The sequence below is a fragment of the Micromys minutus genome (genome assembly GCF_963924665.1).
Source record: "Micromys minutus genome assembly, chromosome: 1".
NCBI classification, from domain to species: domain Eukaryota; kingdom Metazoa; phylum Chordata; class Mammalia; order Rodentia; family Muridae; genus Micromys; species Micromys minutus.
In genome coordinates this window covers 90,082,520-90,099,716 of record NC_137969.1, presented here as the reverse complement: position 1 = coordinate 90,099,716, position 17,197 = coordinate 90,082,520, and the positions used below count along the sequence as shown (strand labels likewise).

The following is a 17,197-nucleotide window of genomic DNA, read 5'->3' as shown; positions in this document are numbered from 1 at the left end:
ACTCACCTGTGTGTTTGAACTTCACATGTGAACCTGACCAGAGGTGGTGGGCGGATGAAAGGGAGAGCCTAGATTACAATATCGGAGGATGAGGGCTCCTTCCTGGGTACACTGATGAGATGCTCTCAGTAATGATGAGTCAGAGACACGGTCCAGTCTTTCTGCTGCCTGTGCTCACCAATCATCTCTCTCCCCGGAGAGGCGGAGCTACTGAAGTTACCCTCAGTAACTGTAGTTACAGGAGCTACTTAAGCAGCCCTTGTAGACTTTTCACGTTTGCACACTGATGGGGAAAAGATTGGAAGGGACCCTCCAGGGCACAGTGTTGCACGCTGGCCACTTGTGTTCAGGGTACACTGTTCAGTGTCAGCGCTGCTCTGAGGTGAAAAAGAACCTGTCTCTGAAAGAGGTTGTAAAAACTGGTCCACAGTTCCCGTGGCGTATCCCACTGAATTCAACCAGACCTGTTTTATGCAGAAGATGTCAGTGCCCCCTGCAGGCTGTCCCTCAACAGCCCAGCCACTGTGCAGCAGAGATCCGCATCCCTCTTTCTTGGCACAAGGCAGGCAGTGGGGATGTGTAGATACTATTGTATTAACACCCGGTTCTTCTGGAGTGAAATGAGAGCCTGCTTACTTGCTATATTGACAAATATAAAAAAGCTCTTCAGATGAAAGACTTAAAGTTATAGGAAAACCATGCCACTCGTCCTTAGTCCCATAGTTCTCTGGACTCTAGGTCTGCCCTGGGAAGGTGCTTCAAGGGTAAAACTTTGAAGTCGCAGTTTCTGTGGAGGGTGCTATTTCTAGAGGCAGAGGGATGGGAATGAGTCATGTTGCCTCCTTTCAGCATCACAGAGGGTAACAGTTGCACGCTTTGTTTATTCGCTGTGCACCAGAGCACATGTGTTTGGAGATCCTGGTCTTGAGACCTGACAAGCTTTCAGCAGTCTCGTGGGACAGCTGCCTGGTCAAAACCTTGATTCGGATGTTGCCTGTTAAGTTGTAATGTTATATTTGGGGGACTTTAAGGGCAGCCAGGATTGTTTAGACTTTTTAGATTCTCAGAAACACTTGTCCTCCATGAACCCCCACCCCCGATAAAATCAGCCAGTGCCTTCCCTATACACCTAGATGTTGGTTATTCATTTCCTGGTCTTGTGGAAGGCAGTGCAACTACTCAAGGTAGTCTATCAGTTACAAACCCTAGTTTGTAGCTTAGTTTCTGCAAGATCAGACTGATGGAGTGGCTGAGACTACCCTAGAGAAAGTTGTCCAAGGTAGAGAACCATCCCTGTCACTTGGTGTGAGCCTGTGAAACAGCCTTGCCCCGAGGAGAAGTCTGCACTGTAGATAACTTTCTCCCAAGGCACCCCAGGCTTCCTTTCCTCGTTCCCAAAAACTGCTTCACTGTGTCTCAAGGCTGTGATCAGAACGGACCTCAAGTGCGTTAGAAAAGCAAGCTGCTGCCTTAACCTCAATCTTCAGAAACAAAAATGGGTTGTTTTCTGAGCGGCTGGTCTTGCTTGCTTGCAGGCATGTGAGATACACTCACCGGAGCTCCAGATGACCCTGGTCGGTGTCCTGTGGTGTCCGTTGGATGAGAATGCCTGTCTTCTCTTTGTGTGTGGCTCACCTTGTCTTTGTGTTTTTCTGCCTGCTTCAGGTTGGGGGAAGTTTGCTCGACTGACCAGAGCTCTGACAAGCAGCAGGGGAGTCCTGCAGCAGCTGGCCCCCAGTGTGCAGAAGGGCGAGAATGTTCACAAGCACTCGCGCCTGGCAGAGGTAAGAGTCGGGGTAGCCCTTCTGCCTCACTTCCTGTGGGTGAGTGGGCTGAGAACGTACCATTGTTTGGAGATGCTGTGCTCGTGTGAAAGGGGACCTCTGGGACCTCCAGCTTCTGCGCCGGCACTTTGGTTTGTCTAGGCTCCATAACCATGCTGTGTAACAATGCTGGGAAGGGACATACCTGCTTTGATCCTCACCTTTTCGTGTGTGTAAAGGCAGGCTAGAGACAGCCCTGTGTTCACACTCGCCTGAGATTACAGGCGTCAGCTCACTTTTCTTAGGACACAGCAAAGAGCTGCAAATGATTCTCTTTTGTAAAGGAGACCATTAAAAATTTTATAAATCATAGATGATTTTGTTATTTGAGCAATACAGACTACCCAAGGAAAACACAATGCAGGAATCAAAAGGCAGGAGATAAAAACCCCCGTGATCTCTGGCCATGGAGCATTGTTTTGTTATTTTGTGTGAACTCAATACTTTCCTTGCATATATTCTACTTCCTGAAGAGGGAAACTCACAAGAGCCACGTCTGAGAATGACTGTGTCTTCCTTTCTTTACTTTATATATCCACAACCCCTCTGCAGGTTAGTAAGTGTTCTTAAAGTTGTTGATCTAATAACTTGGCCGTAAGGACGATTTGAGGAGGCGTGGTATTCTTCTGTCTCCTGGAGCATGTGAAGGGCTGGACACCCCAAGAAGTGTCTGTCAGGTTTAATGCACCCTCATCTCCACATGCCACGTCCATCAGGCCTGATCTTCACTCTCAGTGAGAGTCTCAGGACGCTTCATCCCTCAGCCAGCAAACCTCCATCTTAGCCAAATGTGTCAGAGTAAGCTCTCGATTTGCCCAGAGATAACTAGTCAGCTTTTGAGCACTGGTTAAAGTTACCGCCTTACTGGCCACGCCTCTGGCTTCCAGTTTTGCTAAGGGAGGAGCTCCCAGCATTCTGAGCTCCCGTGTGTGCCCTGTACATGCATGTGCAGTGCATGTTGGGTAAGTTTATAACACGGTCACCACAGGAGCTTTGGTAACTTGTTCTAACAGTGGGAACTTGTGCCTTGTTGAGGGGCATTTGTATGGTGGCAACAACATTTTTATTTTGTTGTTGTGAGGTGTCTCAGCTTATGACTAAAAGATTACTAAACAAGGTCTAATAATTCACAGATGAGTTTTCTCTGTTTCTTCTTGTGGGTGATGCCCCTGCTCACCATGGTACAGCCGTTCCTCAGGTTGGGTAAATCTCGTCATTCCAGAGGGCATTGTTTTCCCCTCAGGGAACTGGCTAGAAGTTGACAGGGTGGAGGCGCGTACCTTCACAGAAACACTTAAACCGGCTGCCAGGGTTTAGCTGAGCGGACACAGAAGTAACTGTTTCTCTTCCCCCATCAATGGAGTACTCATAGATTTCCTTTTTTTTAATAAAAATAGGATATTCTCTGTATTTACATTTCAAATGTTATCCCCTTTCTCCCCCACTCTCCTCTCCCCTCCCCCTCCATTTGCTTTCATGAAGGTGTTCCCTCTTCCAACCACCCACTCCCACCTTAGAGTCTTAGTGTTCCCCTACACTGGGAAAATGTGTCTTCACTGGACCAAAGGCCTCTTCTCCCATTGATACCTGACAATACCATCCTCTGCGAAATATGAAACTGGAGCCTTGGGTCTCTCCATGGCTCACACATTTCCTTAAGCTATACTGATAAAGTCACACTTTTGCATTTCATGGTCCTTGTCCTGTGGTCAGTGGAAAACACCACTCTTACCTAGAAAGGGACACTGCATCTTCAATAATGCTGACTCCCGTCAGGACATGTTATATCACATGACAAGGAGAAAGAAAGGACTAAAACAATCATCTCATGAATCGAGGGAAGAACAAAGTGGCCCCATCCATTCTTAATCTGCTTAGATGGGTTTTTTTTTCTTCCCCAATCCATAAGATATCTTACAATTGAATGTACAGTCTACTCAGAAAATATAGTCATTCATTTATTTCCATATGAGAGCATGTATGTGTGTATGTGCAGATGCATGCACCTGTGTGTGAGTGAAGAGGACATGGAGGGTCCTCTGACACTTTCCTCTCAGTCTTTTGAGGCAGGACTTCTCCTTAAACCTGGGTCTTACCTATTCCTACCCAAGTTAAAAGCCAACAAGTCCCAGCATCCTTCTGTGTCTACGTGCTGTAGCGGTAAATATTAGAAAAGCAAACCTTTCCAGTGCACCACACCATGCTACCCCCAGCTACTCCGGTCCCAGGGGTGCCCATGCTCCTGTGACTCTCTGTCCCCAGCAGTCTCTCCACTGTGGACCCTGTTCATATTCCCAGAAACCACCCCTGTAGTTATTGTCACAATTTCTACTAGCCCCCCCAAAAAATCAAAACTCTAGAAACTTGTAATTTATCAATCAGATTTATATCAGTAAATTCTCACTCCACAAATCCTCTTCACAATAAACTCAGAGCCAATTGATAGTGATACAAACTGCCAACCTAGATAAGACAGATTGTCCTATAACAATCCATCCCTTATAAGATATTTATAACTACGTGTGACAAATGCCACACAGGGTGGATCATCTTCTTCCTCCTCCATCTTGGCTGCTTCTCCTCCCTATCTCTCCACCTTTCCAAAACTCTGCCCATGCCTATCTTTTTCACTTCCCAATCACCCGCTATGCCTTATCTGCCCTCACCTGCATAACAACCACAGGCTGCCTTAGATTTGGTTCTCCTGGCTTGTAGCTAATGCCTTTCGAGGTACCTAAGTGCAGGGATTGGAACTGTGCTACTCAGCCGAACAGTTCTTATCACTGAGCTATCTCTTCACGCCCAAGCCTTCTTCTTTGCTGTGTTTGTTGTGTAGAGATAGATTCCAGGCTTTTAGAACCCAGCAGCATGTGCTCAGTGGTATTACTTAGTTTGTAGAAATCGATTTAATGAACAAAGGAAGGAAATGATCTAGTATCTTGCCTACCTGTCTGGTCCCCTTGGTTCCAAAATGAGGTAATAATCCAGGACTCATCCTAGGGCAAGCTTCAGCTGGTGATTTAGTGATTTTATTCATTTTTTCAATAAAGGTTAATTTTAGGTTTTGATTTTCTCTGCTGACTTTCCCCCCCATTTTCTACTTCATTGTTTTCTGCCTAGATTTAGTGATTTATTTTAGTCTTGTTACTTTTGATTTAATTTTCTCTGTCTAGTTTCTTAAAGCAGATGTTTCGATTTCTGATTTTGATCTTTTTTTCTAATATATTAAAATATTAGAAATTCCTCTCTATCAAAGCATAAGTTTTGCCTTTAGTTAAAATAGGTTTTCATTTAGTTAAAATATACTTGAATTTATTTATATGTGCTTGTATGTGTGTATGTGTGTGTATGTGTGTGCATATGTGTGTGTGTGTGCACATTCACACTTAGAAGCCAGAGGAGGACATCAGGTATCCTGCCACATATATCATTTCTTATTGTTTTCCTTTGAGACAGGGTCTCTCATTGAACCTAGGGCTAGTCTGGTGACCAGCAAGCCACAGCAATCCTCCTGCCTCTGCCCCTGGCACGCTGGGGCTACAGATGGGTGTGTGGCCACTCCTGGTTTTTATGTGGGTGCTGTAGACTTGAACTCATACTTGCCAAGCAGGTGTTCTTACCTGTCCTCCTCATGGTGCTTGCCCCCCACACTTAGATCCTGCAGTTGGGCACCCGTGTAGAACTGTTATGCATCCTTGGAGAACTGGCTCCTTGGTCCTTGATGAAGTTTCCTCTGATGTAGCTACCCTCCTTTCATTCGATTAGTGCCAGCATGGCATGCCCTTCCCCATCCCGTCTCCATCTTTACTTAATTTGTGGCTGCAGACAGTGTGTGGCTGGATGGCTGGGTTTTTTTTTTTTTTTTTCTAAAATCAATCTGATGAGCTACGTTTAATGTGATTACCAAAGCCCAGACCTTGCCTGTAGTATCTCTGCTTCTCTGCTCCTGTGGCATTGTCCACTCTTTTTTTTTTTCTTGGCTTTAACTGATCAGTTTTATGACTTCACTTTTTGTTTATATAAAATACGCTTCTTTTGTGTCTGAGTATGGCATATATATATAACATATATATATATATATATATGTATATATATATATGTTATGTGAGTGTGTGTACGTGTAGGTATGGGTGTGTATATGTGTGTGGGGGCATATGCATGTGTGCATGTGTCAGTTAGAAGTCAAGGTTGGCTGTTATCCTCAGTGACTCCGGGCATTGTTTTTGAGGCAGGGTCTCTCACTGAGCCTGGTGCTGTCTCATTCATTTGGAATGGCTGGCTGTGAGCTGCAGGAATCCACACTTCCTGTCTCTCCAGCACCGAGATTACAGGCACGGCTGCTGCACTCAGCTTTTTACAAAGGGGCCAGGGATCCAAACTCAGGTCCTCTTGCATAGCAAGCGTGTTTCTGATGGCGCTATCTTCTGAGCCCAAAAGCATGATTCTTTTAACTCTTTTCCCCCAGTGGTTGGCCTAGAGTTTGCAATTCATGCAACAGTATACTGTTTCATAGGTCACGAAAATACATTCTAATAACAACATGCACCAGTGTTCTATTTCATGGACCATTGCTTTACTTCACATTATTTACAAAATGTACTTGTACATGCACCGTCATAGTCAAATACATTGTCATTATTGTGTTTCCTATGTGTATATATGTATGTATTATATATATATATGTAAATATGTACTATATATGTATGTATGTGTTGCAGTCTGAGGACAACTCATGGGAGGCAATTGTTTTCTTCCACCAGACAAATCCTAGGGATCAAACTTAGGTTATCAGGCTTAGTGGCCAGTGCCTTTACCCACTGAACAATCTTGCCTAACTGCTCTTATTTTGATCAAACTTCTATGCTAGATAGCTAATAATAACAAGGTGGAACATGTTTACCTTTAGCGCCTCTCTGGGAGTCTTCTAGTCTTTAAGAACATCTGGAGTAGGGCTGTACCATTTTCCTTCTACGTAGGGAGCTTCACCTCCTCTGGTCTGAAGACCTGGTATGGCCTCTCCTGTGAGACCCATTCACTATTGTCTGAGGAAATCTCTGCTCCTCCTTCACTTTGGAGGGGTGAGTTCATGAGGTGCAGATATGGAGGTGGTGTGCATTTTCTGTGTGCACATTACCTTCTGCTTGCTTGGTTTTGAGGTACTGATGAGCCTTATCTTTATATCTCTGAAGATTCGTGCTAACTGTCAGCTCAGCAGGATCTAAACTCCCCTGGGGAGTCTCTGAGCATGCCTGCTCAGATTATCTAGATTGTGTTAATTGATGTGGGAAGACCTGTCCACAGTGGGTGGCACCATTCCCCTGGTTAGGATCCTGAATATATGAATGGAGAATGAGCCGAGCAGCAGCAAACATTCAAGTTCTCTCTGGTTGTTATAGGAGCCATGTGATGAGCTGTTTGGCTCTTGCCACCTTGAGTTCCCTGCCATGGTGGACCGTACATTGGAGCTGTGAACCAGAATAACCTGCTCTTTCTAAGTCGCTTTTGCCAGAATATTTTATCACAGCAGCAGAAAAGACGCCAAGACAGTTGAGTGATACTTTTGTCAGTGGCTCCTCTCAGGATTTTTGCTTGCTTTTGTTGATATTTACATGGTCTAATGAGGCATTTCCTCCGTTTGTTCTGTTTCTGTGACAGCGTCCTGCTCCTGGGACCTGAGATCTGTGCCTGACGTCAGTGTGGTGAAGCCTCTGGTGCTTGTTCTTATGTATGTCTTCTGTTATGAGCATCGACAGCTTCATTACTTGTCCTAGATTTTGAATATTTTCTGGTTAGTTTTTCAGTACTCCTCCATCATTTTCGATTTCTAATGTTTCTAGCTGGACATACTGGAGCTCAGAGATTTCGGATCACCTCTGCTGAGTCCCACCTCCTAATGATCCCAGCAGAGTTGGTTTTCATTTTGGGTATTGTGGTTTTTAGTCTTTCTGTTGGTTCTGTCTAGACTGGCCTTCTCCCGCTGTTCCTTCACACTGCCAGTCTGTCCTTGCACGCTGTCTACATTAACCACCAGACCTTACTGCTTTAATCACAGTTGCTTTAAAATTCCAATGTAGAAATGGTTCTGACGTTTGCTCTGCCTCTCAGACATGAGCTTTTCTTTTCTTGTTTTCCTCTGGCTTTGGCTGAAAGCAGCCATGACTGATAAGGAATAAGAAACTCAAGGAAAGATGGAGGTGTGTTATCTTTAGTGAGACAGGACACAGGCAGGGCCGGGAAAGTGTTCCTTGGCTGCCGACTTCCCGAATTTGGTGAGCCTGGATGGTGGACTGTGCCCTCCACAGCTGTGTGACAGCCTTGCCTCCTCTCTTAGGAAGCATAGGATGAGGAGAAGGTGATGCAGAGGGTTCTTCCTTCCCCATGGCCAGCAAGGCCAAGCCTAGTGACATGGTTTCTCTGGAGGTGAGGCCTTGTTGGGGAACCTTGCTATTTAAGGTAGCGGTCCCCCATGGCCAGATGGCTTTCTAAGCTTTGTGCAAAATGGGGGGCTTATCAGCAGGGCTTCCCTGTCTCTGTCAGTCTTTGTCTAGATAGTGTCCCTGGACACAGGTGGCTGGCCTTGTCTGAAAAGTGACCTTGTATGGAGTTCTCTACAAGGCTGTGTAACTCAGCACACACACACCTCACTCTTGTTTCCCACCCACATGATAAGTAGGTACTGTATTATCACCAGTCAGCCCTTCCTGCTCTCTTGGTGCCATGGCCAATTAATCCTTACCACCCATACCTCTAAAAATCCCCTTATGTACCCTCCATGGAACAATAAAGTTGTTTTCTCTTGCTTCGGTGGTCTCCCAAGGCTATGCTCATGGCCACCTAAACTCTGGTCTCCACCTCTGTCCCCTTTGTTCTCTCAGTCTGGTGGCCAACAGCCTCTGGGGAGGAAGGGAGGAAGGGCACAAGGTCTTGTTGAGAAAGACACTTGGATCAGAGGGAGAGGTCCTTTATCTCCTTGACAGAGAGTTGGAGGTTTCTATTCTCAGATCTTTCTCATGGAGGAAGCACCTAAATGTAAAAGCCTGTGACTGGGTCCTGCTGGAGTCCACCTAGGTGATAGCAGTTTTTCTTGTGACAGCATGGCTTTGCTGCCTTCACTCCTTCCTGCAGGGAGTCTGCTCAGGAACTCTGCCCTGACCCCTGAGCCCCTTCCCACCTAAGTCCTCATTCCTCTGATGAGGTGAAAGGGGCTTACAGAGGTGAGTGCTGTGAGAACCCAGTAAGGACTGCCACACTTCTCCCATGCAGGATTGGAAAACAGAAAGCCTTGATGATGCTCACAGCAGGGCAGGGGATGTTATCTTCAGTTTGTAGTTGATACTGCCCTGTGTTCTCAGTCAAATATCCTTGGTACAAGAGGAGCCCAGGGAAAGCCTCTGGGGGAAGCAGACACAGTCTTGTGGTCCTGCAACAGCAGTCTGTGTTGTTTCTAAGGCCTACTTGTCTGTCAGCTTGCTCTGTCTCCTAGCTCAGCCAGACTTGGTCCTCACTGTGCCTTTGTTCATAGTCCCCTCCCACAGCCTCTAAGACAGGAGGTGCACTAAGGGGCAGGCTATGTACACCCCAGTCTCTGAATACCTTGGGCTGGTTTACAGAGGAGGGCCCTGGGGCTAGAGAAAACTTGCTGACTTTTTTGAGGTAAGAGGTGGCTTGTAGTTTAAGCATGAGGTTGATCTGAAAAGCCAGGGATGGTGTGTGCCTGTAATCCCAACACTGGAGAGCAGATCCCTGGGGTTTGCCAGTGAGTGAGCCTAGCCTATAAAGTGAGGTCCAGGCCAGAGAAAGACTCTGACTTCAGGAAAATCAAGAGTAGGTGCATATCTACTTCTCTTACTGAGGATCCAAGTTTGGTTTTTAGTACACACATTTATTTTTTGTTTTGGCTAGTTTTGTTGCTAGATGAGTTATCTTTCTTGTAGATTGTAGGTCTTATCTTCATCTTAATTTTTTAGTATTTTTTTATTTTTATTTATTTTATATTTACATAATCATACCATCTACCTCTCCCCTTTTCTCCTTCCAAACCCTCCCATGTACCTCACCTTGCTCTTTCTTTCAAATTCTCGGCCACTTTTTCAATCGGTTGTTACATTCATATATGCGTATATACTTGTCTTCCTAAACACATAAATACAACCCACTCGGTGTATATATAATGTTACTCATACGTACACATGTCTTCATCACTGACTGTTTGCTACTGGATAACTAATTGGTGTGCTCTTCCCTGGGGCAGGCTACCTACCCTGCTCTCAACATTCTTTAGTTACCTGTAGTTATTTGTGTGGCATTGAGACCTCGCGTGCTTTCCCCTGTTCATTTGCCATGTCAGCTAGTGTTGTTCTTGTTCAGCTAATGTTTAGGCAGCCATGTTGGTTAGATTTTATGTGTGTGGCTTCCTACGTTCCTAGAAGACACCATCTCACAGTAAACTCCCCACATCTCCGGCTCTTCATTCCCACCTTCAGCAGTGATCCCTGAGCCCGAGTTGCAGGAGTTGTGTTGTAGAAGTATGAGTTGGGACTGGGTTGTCATTTTCTGAAATGGTGTCTACCTGGTGCAAAGAAAAGTTTTCTTGATGAGGGTGAGGAGGGCTGCACTTTTCTGTGGGTAGAAGGGCAAATATCTAGCATGTAGTTAGAGACTTTCTGTTTTAGTAAGGTGGCAGTTGTACAGTTTATGACTTGACCAGCCCTGGGTAAGTAGCTATTATGGTGATCTGAATATGCTTGGTCTGGGAATGGCATTAGGAGATATGAGCTTGTTAGAGGAAGTGTGTCACTATGGGGATGGGCAATAAGACCCTCCTCCTAGCCACGTGGCAGTCAGTTTTCTCCTAGTGGCCTTCAGATAAAGATGTAGAACTCTCAGCTTCTCCTGCACTATGCCTTCCTGAACATTGCCATGTTCCTGCCTTGATGATAATGAACTGAACTCCTGAATCTGTAAGCCAGCCCCAATTAAATGTTGTTCTTATAAGGGTTGCTTTGGTCACGGTGTCTCTTCACAGCAGTAAAACCCTAACCAAGAGCTAGCTTTCCAGTATCAGGCACATTTTCTCTTTTATCCAGTTGGATTTATGTACAATTAGAGAACTGTTGGTTACCACCAAAGCATGTGTGCCACGACTGCACCCCTAGGCTTATCATGGCCATTTTTGTTATTGATGTGGTCCATGAGTGTCATAGCTGGGGAGGACTGTTGGTTGCTTTCCTCCTTTGGAAGCATGGAGTCTTCCAGATAGTCATCTTTTTATGTATGAGATTTCTGCCTAACTGTTTGCAGCCAATAGGAAGAACAGCAATATCAACCAACCAGACCTCCCAGAGGTCCCAGGGACTAAACCCAGGGAGTGACCCATGGTTCCAGCTGCATATGTAGCAGAGGATGGCCTTGTTGGACATCAGTGGGAGGAGAGGCCCTTGGTCCTGGGAAGGCTCAATGCCCCAGTGTAGGGGAATGCTTGTGTGGAAAGGAAGGAGTGGTGGGTGGGTGGGGGAGCACCTTCATAGAAGCAGGGGGAGGGGGGATGGGATAGAGGGTTTCCAGAGGGGAATCTGGAAATGGGGATAACACTTAAAATGTAAATAAATAAAATGGTCAATAAAAAGATTTTTGCCTAAATATTATTGCCCTTAATAGTGTGCCTGATTCTTCTGAGTCAGTATTTCCCATCTATTTTGTAAGTTGTCAGTCTCTCGGTTTTTATATTCCCGACTCTTGCTTTCAGCAAAGTGCATCTGCCTCAGAAACATCTTAAGTCTTACAGGGTGCACAGTCTGCATATCACTTTAATACTCTGTAAGCCAGGTATTAACTAAACATACGTTACCATAAGCAATTCTCCAGACAGCATACAGAGTAGGAATCACCATTATATTATAAAGCTGGGCACAGTGATGAGGTGCCATGCATCTGCGAGTGGTCGGCGCTGTGCTCCTGAGTCCTCTCAGATTATCTCTACCCCTTGTGAGGATTGTCATCCGCTATGCCTTTGTTAGTTCACACATAGTCAGACTTCTTGAAGCACATGATTTTGTTTTCTCTTTATGACTCTCTTCTTTTCCTCCCTCAGTTTGGCCAGTTCTAACTCAGTCTCTGTTGATTTAAAGAAACACTTCTTTTTTCTATTCTTTCAATTTTATTTTTTATTTTATGTCTTTGAAATATTTTTAACCATGCATGGAAGTTAATCATTTTAAGGGACTGCAAAATGGCTCAGAGAGTAGAACTTCTTGCTGCAAAAAGCCTAATGGCCCAAGTTCAAGTCCCAGGACCATGTGAAAGCAGAAGAAAAAAACAGCATAGTCATCTGACCTCCATGGTATGCCCTGACACCTCTATGCCCACACAAACATGTAAACACAGACACACACAGACACACAGATACACACACACACAGACATACACAGAGACACACAGACACAGACACACAGATACACACACAGACACACACAGACACAGACACACAGATATATACAGACACACACAGACACACAGAGACATACACACACAGACATACACACAGACAGGCACACACACAGACATACACACAGACACACTGTAATAATAAATCAGTAACATTTAAACCATTAATCATCTTAATTCTTTCAAAAGGATACAAGGACTTTGGAATACTTCAGTCCTGAAACCCTCCTACACATAGTTTCCTTGTTCGTAACTGCCTTGTTGGCTGTCTTTTTCCTTTATTGTCAGTTCCTGACTTGATTTGTTCATGTGTATCTTACTAGTTCACCTGCTCAACATGTTCCTTTGCAGCCTACAGCTTACTTATGAGCTACTTTCATTCCAAGAAAGTCTATCATGGCAGAGCCTGAGGAGGAAGTCTAATATGGTGGAGTCTGAGGAGGATGTTCATCATAGTAGAGTCTGAAGATAATTCACTCATTACTCTTTACATGCTCCAATGTCTTTAGATCCAGGATTATTGCTTGACCGAGCATTTCCTTTTATGCTGACATGTAGGTCTCTTGCTTAATCTGTTCATTGAGTTATTCATGATAATGCCTATGCCTTTCTTTCCAAGAATTCAATTTATCTTTCAAGTCTTCCTCTTTAAAAAACGAAACAAAACAGCATCTTGCTGGTTGTGTACACCTTTAATCTCAACCCTTGGAGGCAGAGGCAGGTGGATCTCTCTGAGTTCAAAGCTAGTGAGAACCTGTCTCAAAACCAAAATCACAATACTGTTTAGTTTACCTACATTGACTTCTTGAATTTGTCACTGCTTTAGAAATATCCTACTCCTCTTGTGTTGTTGAATACCCCCCCCCCCTTTGAGCTTGTCCACAATGATGGCTTCTTGGTGGCAGTCCTTTGGTGCCAGGTGATGTGACAGCGGAGGCAGTGGCTCTGACTTTATTATGGGGAGATACTTCATCTGGTCTCTGAAGGCTTTGGCCTGAGTCATGGGAGTGCTACTTGGCTCCTTCCTACATGTATCTGGCACAGAATGGGACTCCAGCTTCATACAGCATCAGACTCGGGTGACTTGTTTCTTTTCCCGTTCTCCAAAGTGTTGGACGGAGGACTTGTGTATAGTCCTCCTGCCTGCTTTGCACAGGCAGCCCCACAAGAGCAGGTGGCTTCCCCAGGGTAGGGCAGCTGCTGTAATGCCTGGTTCTGTACAAGGCCTGGGGGCTTGGGCTTCCCTCCTTTGGGCTGTAGTGGTCCTGGGTCCCAGGTCCCTACTTCCCAAGTTAGATCTGTATGTTTATTAAATATCCCATCATCATTAACCAGAGATTTGGCATATCTGTAAAAACAAACAGCTTACCAAAATTTTCTATAGCAATGTGCCCATTGGTTCTCTGAACATTGATGCTGGTGTCAGAGACAGCTAATGTCAGAGTTAGGAGACAGAGGGTGTGAACAGTTAAAACTGGATATAAAACACTGAAGTTTAACACTCAATAAGACTGGCTTACCTGCCCCTTAGTGACAAAGGCTGCTGTTTCTCTCCCACCATCGGCCACTGGTCAGTGTTATCAGATGCTGTGCTTAAACCTAGCATTTAAATTTATTTTTAATTTTCTGAAGTGTGAGTTTGAGAAATATGAAAAAAGATGCCCCGTATATGCGGTCCTTCCTTCTGCCTCAGGGTGTTGGGAGCCAGTTGGTTGGCTAACACATTCCTCTGAGATGAATGTTCAGTCCTGCAGGACTCTCCTTAAGCAGGAAGCTAAACAACTCAAAATAGCTTCAGGAAGTCCCTGAAACTGACCAGATCTACTGCCCACCAGAGTAAGCAATAAAAGCTGAGAGCCTGCTTGATGGGAGGAAGCTGAGCTGCAAAGACTCAAAGCAGCTGAGTTGCCTGAAGAGGTTTAGACCAGAGTGGCTAGGGAAGGACAGTCCCAACCCGCTGAGCTGCTGCGGGCTGTGCAGTGTGTTCCAGGCTTTCCCAGCTGCCACCTGTGCTGGGTAGACCTTGGTGATTAATGCAGCTGCTTTCAGTAATTTCTGCCTGTAAGTAGAACTCATTCATCCACTAAGTTAGACCTTGATGGCGTCTGCACTCTGGTCTATCATGGGCTTCCTCTCTGGGGTGAGTAGACGTGTATGCTGTATCTCCCCAGGAAAAGTCTCATCACCAGCACGGCTGGCTGTGCAGGAGCTCAGAGGACTGGTACGGATGCAGTTCCGTTATTGAACACATGTCAGGTCTGTTCTTTCTGGTCCCTGCTTCCGACATTTAGGCTGAAGCTAGCCAGGATCTTTCCTTCTCTGGTTCCAGTCTGTTATAGTGGAGGCTGCCAGGGTTTGTATGAGTCAAAATGTGGTTCTTTATCTTAAACAAACTATCTTCAGTCTGGATGGAAAGGATAGTCTCACTCCATCTGGTTCTGGGGCATTGACTCCCTTTGTCTGTGGAGACTGTGGGTGAATGCTAGTGTTCCTGACTCCACTGCAGGAAGCTTTGTAGAGAGCATCACCCTAGTGGGTGGAACTTCATTTGCAAGTATGCATCTGGGTTTGGAAATCAGTTGTGTGTGTGTGAGAGTGTGTACAGGTCTGTGTGAGTGTGTACAGGTCTGTGTGTGTGTGAGTGTGTGCACGTCTGTATGTGTGGTGTGTATATGGTGTATATGCATATGTGTGTGCATCTGTGTGGAGATCAGATGTCAACAACATGCTTCTCCCTTGATTACTTTCTTCTTTTGAGATACCATTCACTGAGCCTAGAAGTCACTGGCTGGCCAGTCATCCCCTGGGCCTTCCTGGCTCTACCTCCCCATGATTGGGAGCTTTTAGGTTCTTGGGTTTACCCTTCAACACGTAACCTACCGAGCCCTCTCTTTAGCCCATTTTGCTTGTTATAATGATAGTTTTGGGTAGGGTGAAACATAGATTTATTAAGGAAAGGTGAGAAAGAATTCCTGAGAGTGGGGGGGAACTCCAAGAACCCCTAGCATGTTGTTGGAAGGAATCCTCACTGCAGGTGGACAGTGGGGCGGGGCCTGCTACACAGTTCATCTAGTGATGTCACTGGAGAGCTTAGAAATGGCCACTGCTTGATGTGCTGGAGGCGGGCTTGGGGAGAGGCTGTACCAATGGAGCTCACCTTCCTCCCAACCCTGAAGGTAGCTTATTGGGTTGATAGGGTCTGTCGGGCTTGGAGGGAGCCTCTGCCCTTCTCTGAGGATTATTTTCAGGACGCGCTTACTGCATTCTTGTGAGCTTTGTTTGCTAGAGTCGGGAAAGGGACAGCACAAAGTTCAGTGACACCACAGGTCAAACCTGCACTCGAATTTGGTGAAAAAGCAGTAAACATCCAGCTGACACCAGCCCCAGGGTTTTCTTGCAGCACTCACTTCTCTTTCTTCTCTTTCTGCTGGAAACAGGATGATGTAGTGGAAAAAGACAGAAATCTGGAGTCAGACTGACCCAGGTCCTCCCGCCAACCTCCGCCTTGGAGGACCAGCAGGCTGAAAGGCTGTTTAGCTTTGTTAATCCTCCTCGGATCCTTGAGCAACCGGTGTGTCACTGACCTTAGAAGGTGTGTGTGTGGATTTTTGGTGCTTGAAAACACACGTCTGATCTAATTGTGCTCTGTTAAAAATGGCAGTGCTTTAACAGCTTCTTAGTGCGTCTTTGGGCATATTTAAATTATACATGGTGACCCCAGACTGGAGTAACCCTTTGTTCAGCTGCTTCCTGCCCTCACTCAGTGCTGGAACCTCAGTCTCCCCAGGCTGTTGTTCCCTGGCATGGGGACATAGCCTCCTCATCTGGTCCATCTTACTTCATCTCTTGGTGGGAACTTTCTTTTCTTCCTTCACATGCGGAATGAAAGCCCTGCTTGGACCTGTCACATTTCCCTACAAGGGTCTTGTTCCTTGATCCCCTGCCCACCCCAGGCTGTCAGCATGTCCTTCTCAGACCCTCCCCAAGTATGACTGACTTTCACCTGCCTTCTCCAGTAGGTGACCGGTCTTCCCGGCAGGGCCGTTTCTCTGTATGTATTCTTAAACCAGGCACGATTCTGGGACAGGGAGATGGTTCCGGGAGAAGCACAAGAACAATCTTAGAAGCGCACAAGAGCCTGGAGTAGTGCTTGCTTATAATACCATCTGAGTAGCAGAGGCAGGCAGATAGGTCACTGGAGTTTGCTGGCCTGCCAGGGTGGGTGAAGCTCTAGGAAGATCTTGTCTCAAGCAAGTAAGCAAGCAACAATCAAGCCCCAAACTAGGTGACCCTTGAGGAATGATATTTCAGGCTGTGTTGTAGTCTCTACAGGCAATATGGACACACATGTACCCACATACACATGTACCTGTATTGGTACATATACACACATGCACACACACACACACACACATACACACACACACACACACACACACACACACACAAAATCAAATAGACACATGCCACAGTGCTAAAATATGCCAAGTACCTGGTAAATGTTTATTATACAACAAAGGAAGGAAAGAAGCAAAGACTGGTCCTCGGCCAATGCTGGTTTGTTCTCACACTTGGATCCCTCCCCACCTCCCCTGTGACAGCGGCATGGCATGTCTCATTGTGGACAGTAGAGGATGGTTTGTGGTGGATCTCACACAGTAACATCATCTCTGGCTGGTATACCTCAACTCCAAACCATCCTAAAATTTGTAAAACAGTGTCCCAAGAATGCAGCCGAAGGGCTCAGAAGAATGGGCAGGAATCAAGTTATTGCCGAGTTGCCGGTGAGTGTGAGGCATCTCATGGCGGCTGCTCAGCGCTCTAGTGTGTCTGAGTTAGTATTCTGCATCTGTTAAAGAGCAAGTGCATCATGGAAAACCCTAAAAATAGCACCTGCTCAGTTTATGGAGAAGGGCGTCTGTAACAGAATG

General features: G+C 45.7%; 1 protein-coding gene across 2 annotated transcripts in view; it reads left to right on the top strand.

Moving 5' to 3' along the window:
• The window catches only part of KCNH1 (potassium voltage-gated channel subfamily H member 1), a gene marked incomplete at both ends in the record, with an annotated part of 282,586 nt that overhangs the window by 37,960 nt on the left and 227,429 nt on the right, over positions 1-17,197 (top strand). For both annotated transcript variants that reach the window (XM_080908290.1, XM_080908289.1), the window contains one exon: positions 1,666-1,784. In XM_080908290.1, coding sequence (XP_080764416.1) covers positions 1,666-1,784 — 119 coding nt within the window. The remainder of the gene's footprint in view (positions 1-1,665; positions 1,785-17,197) is intronic.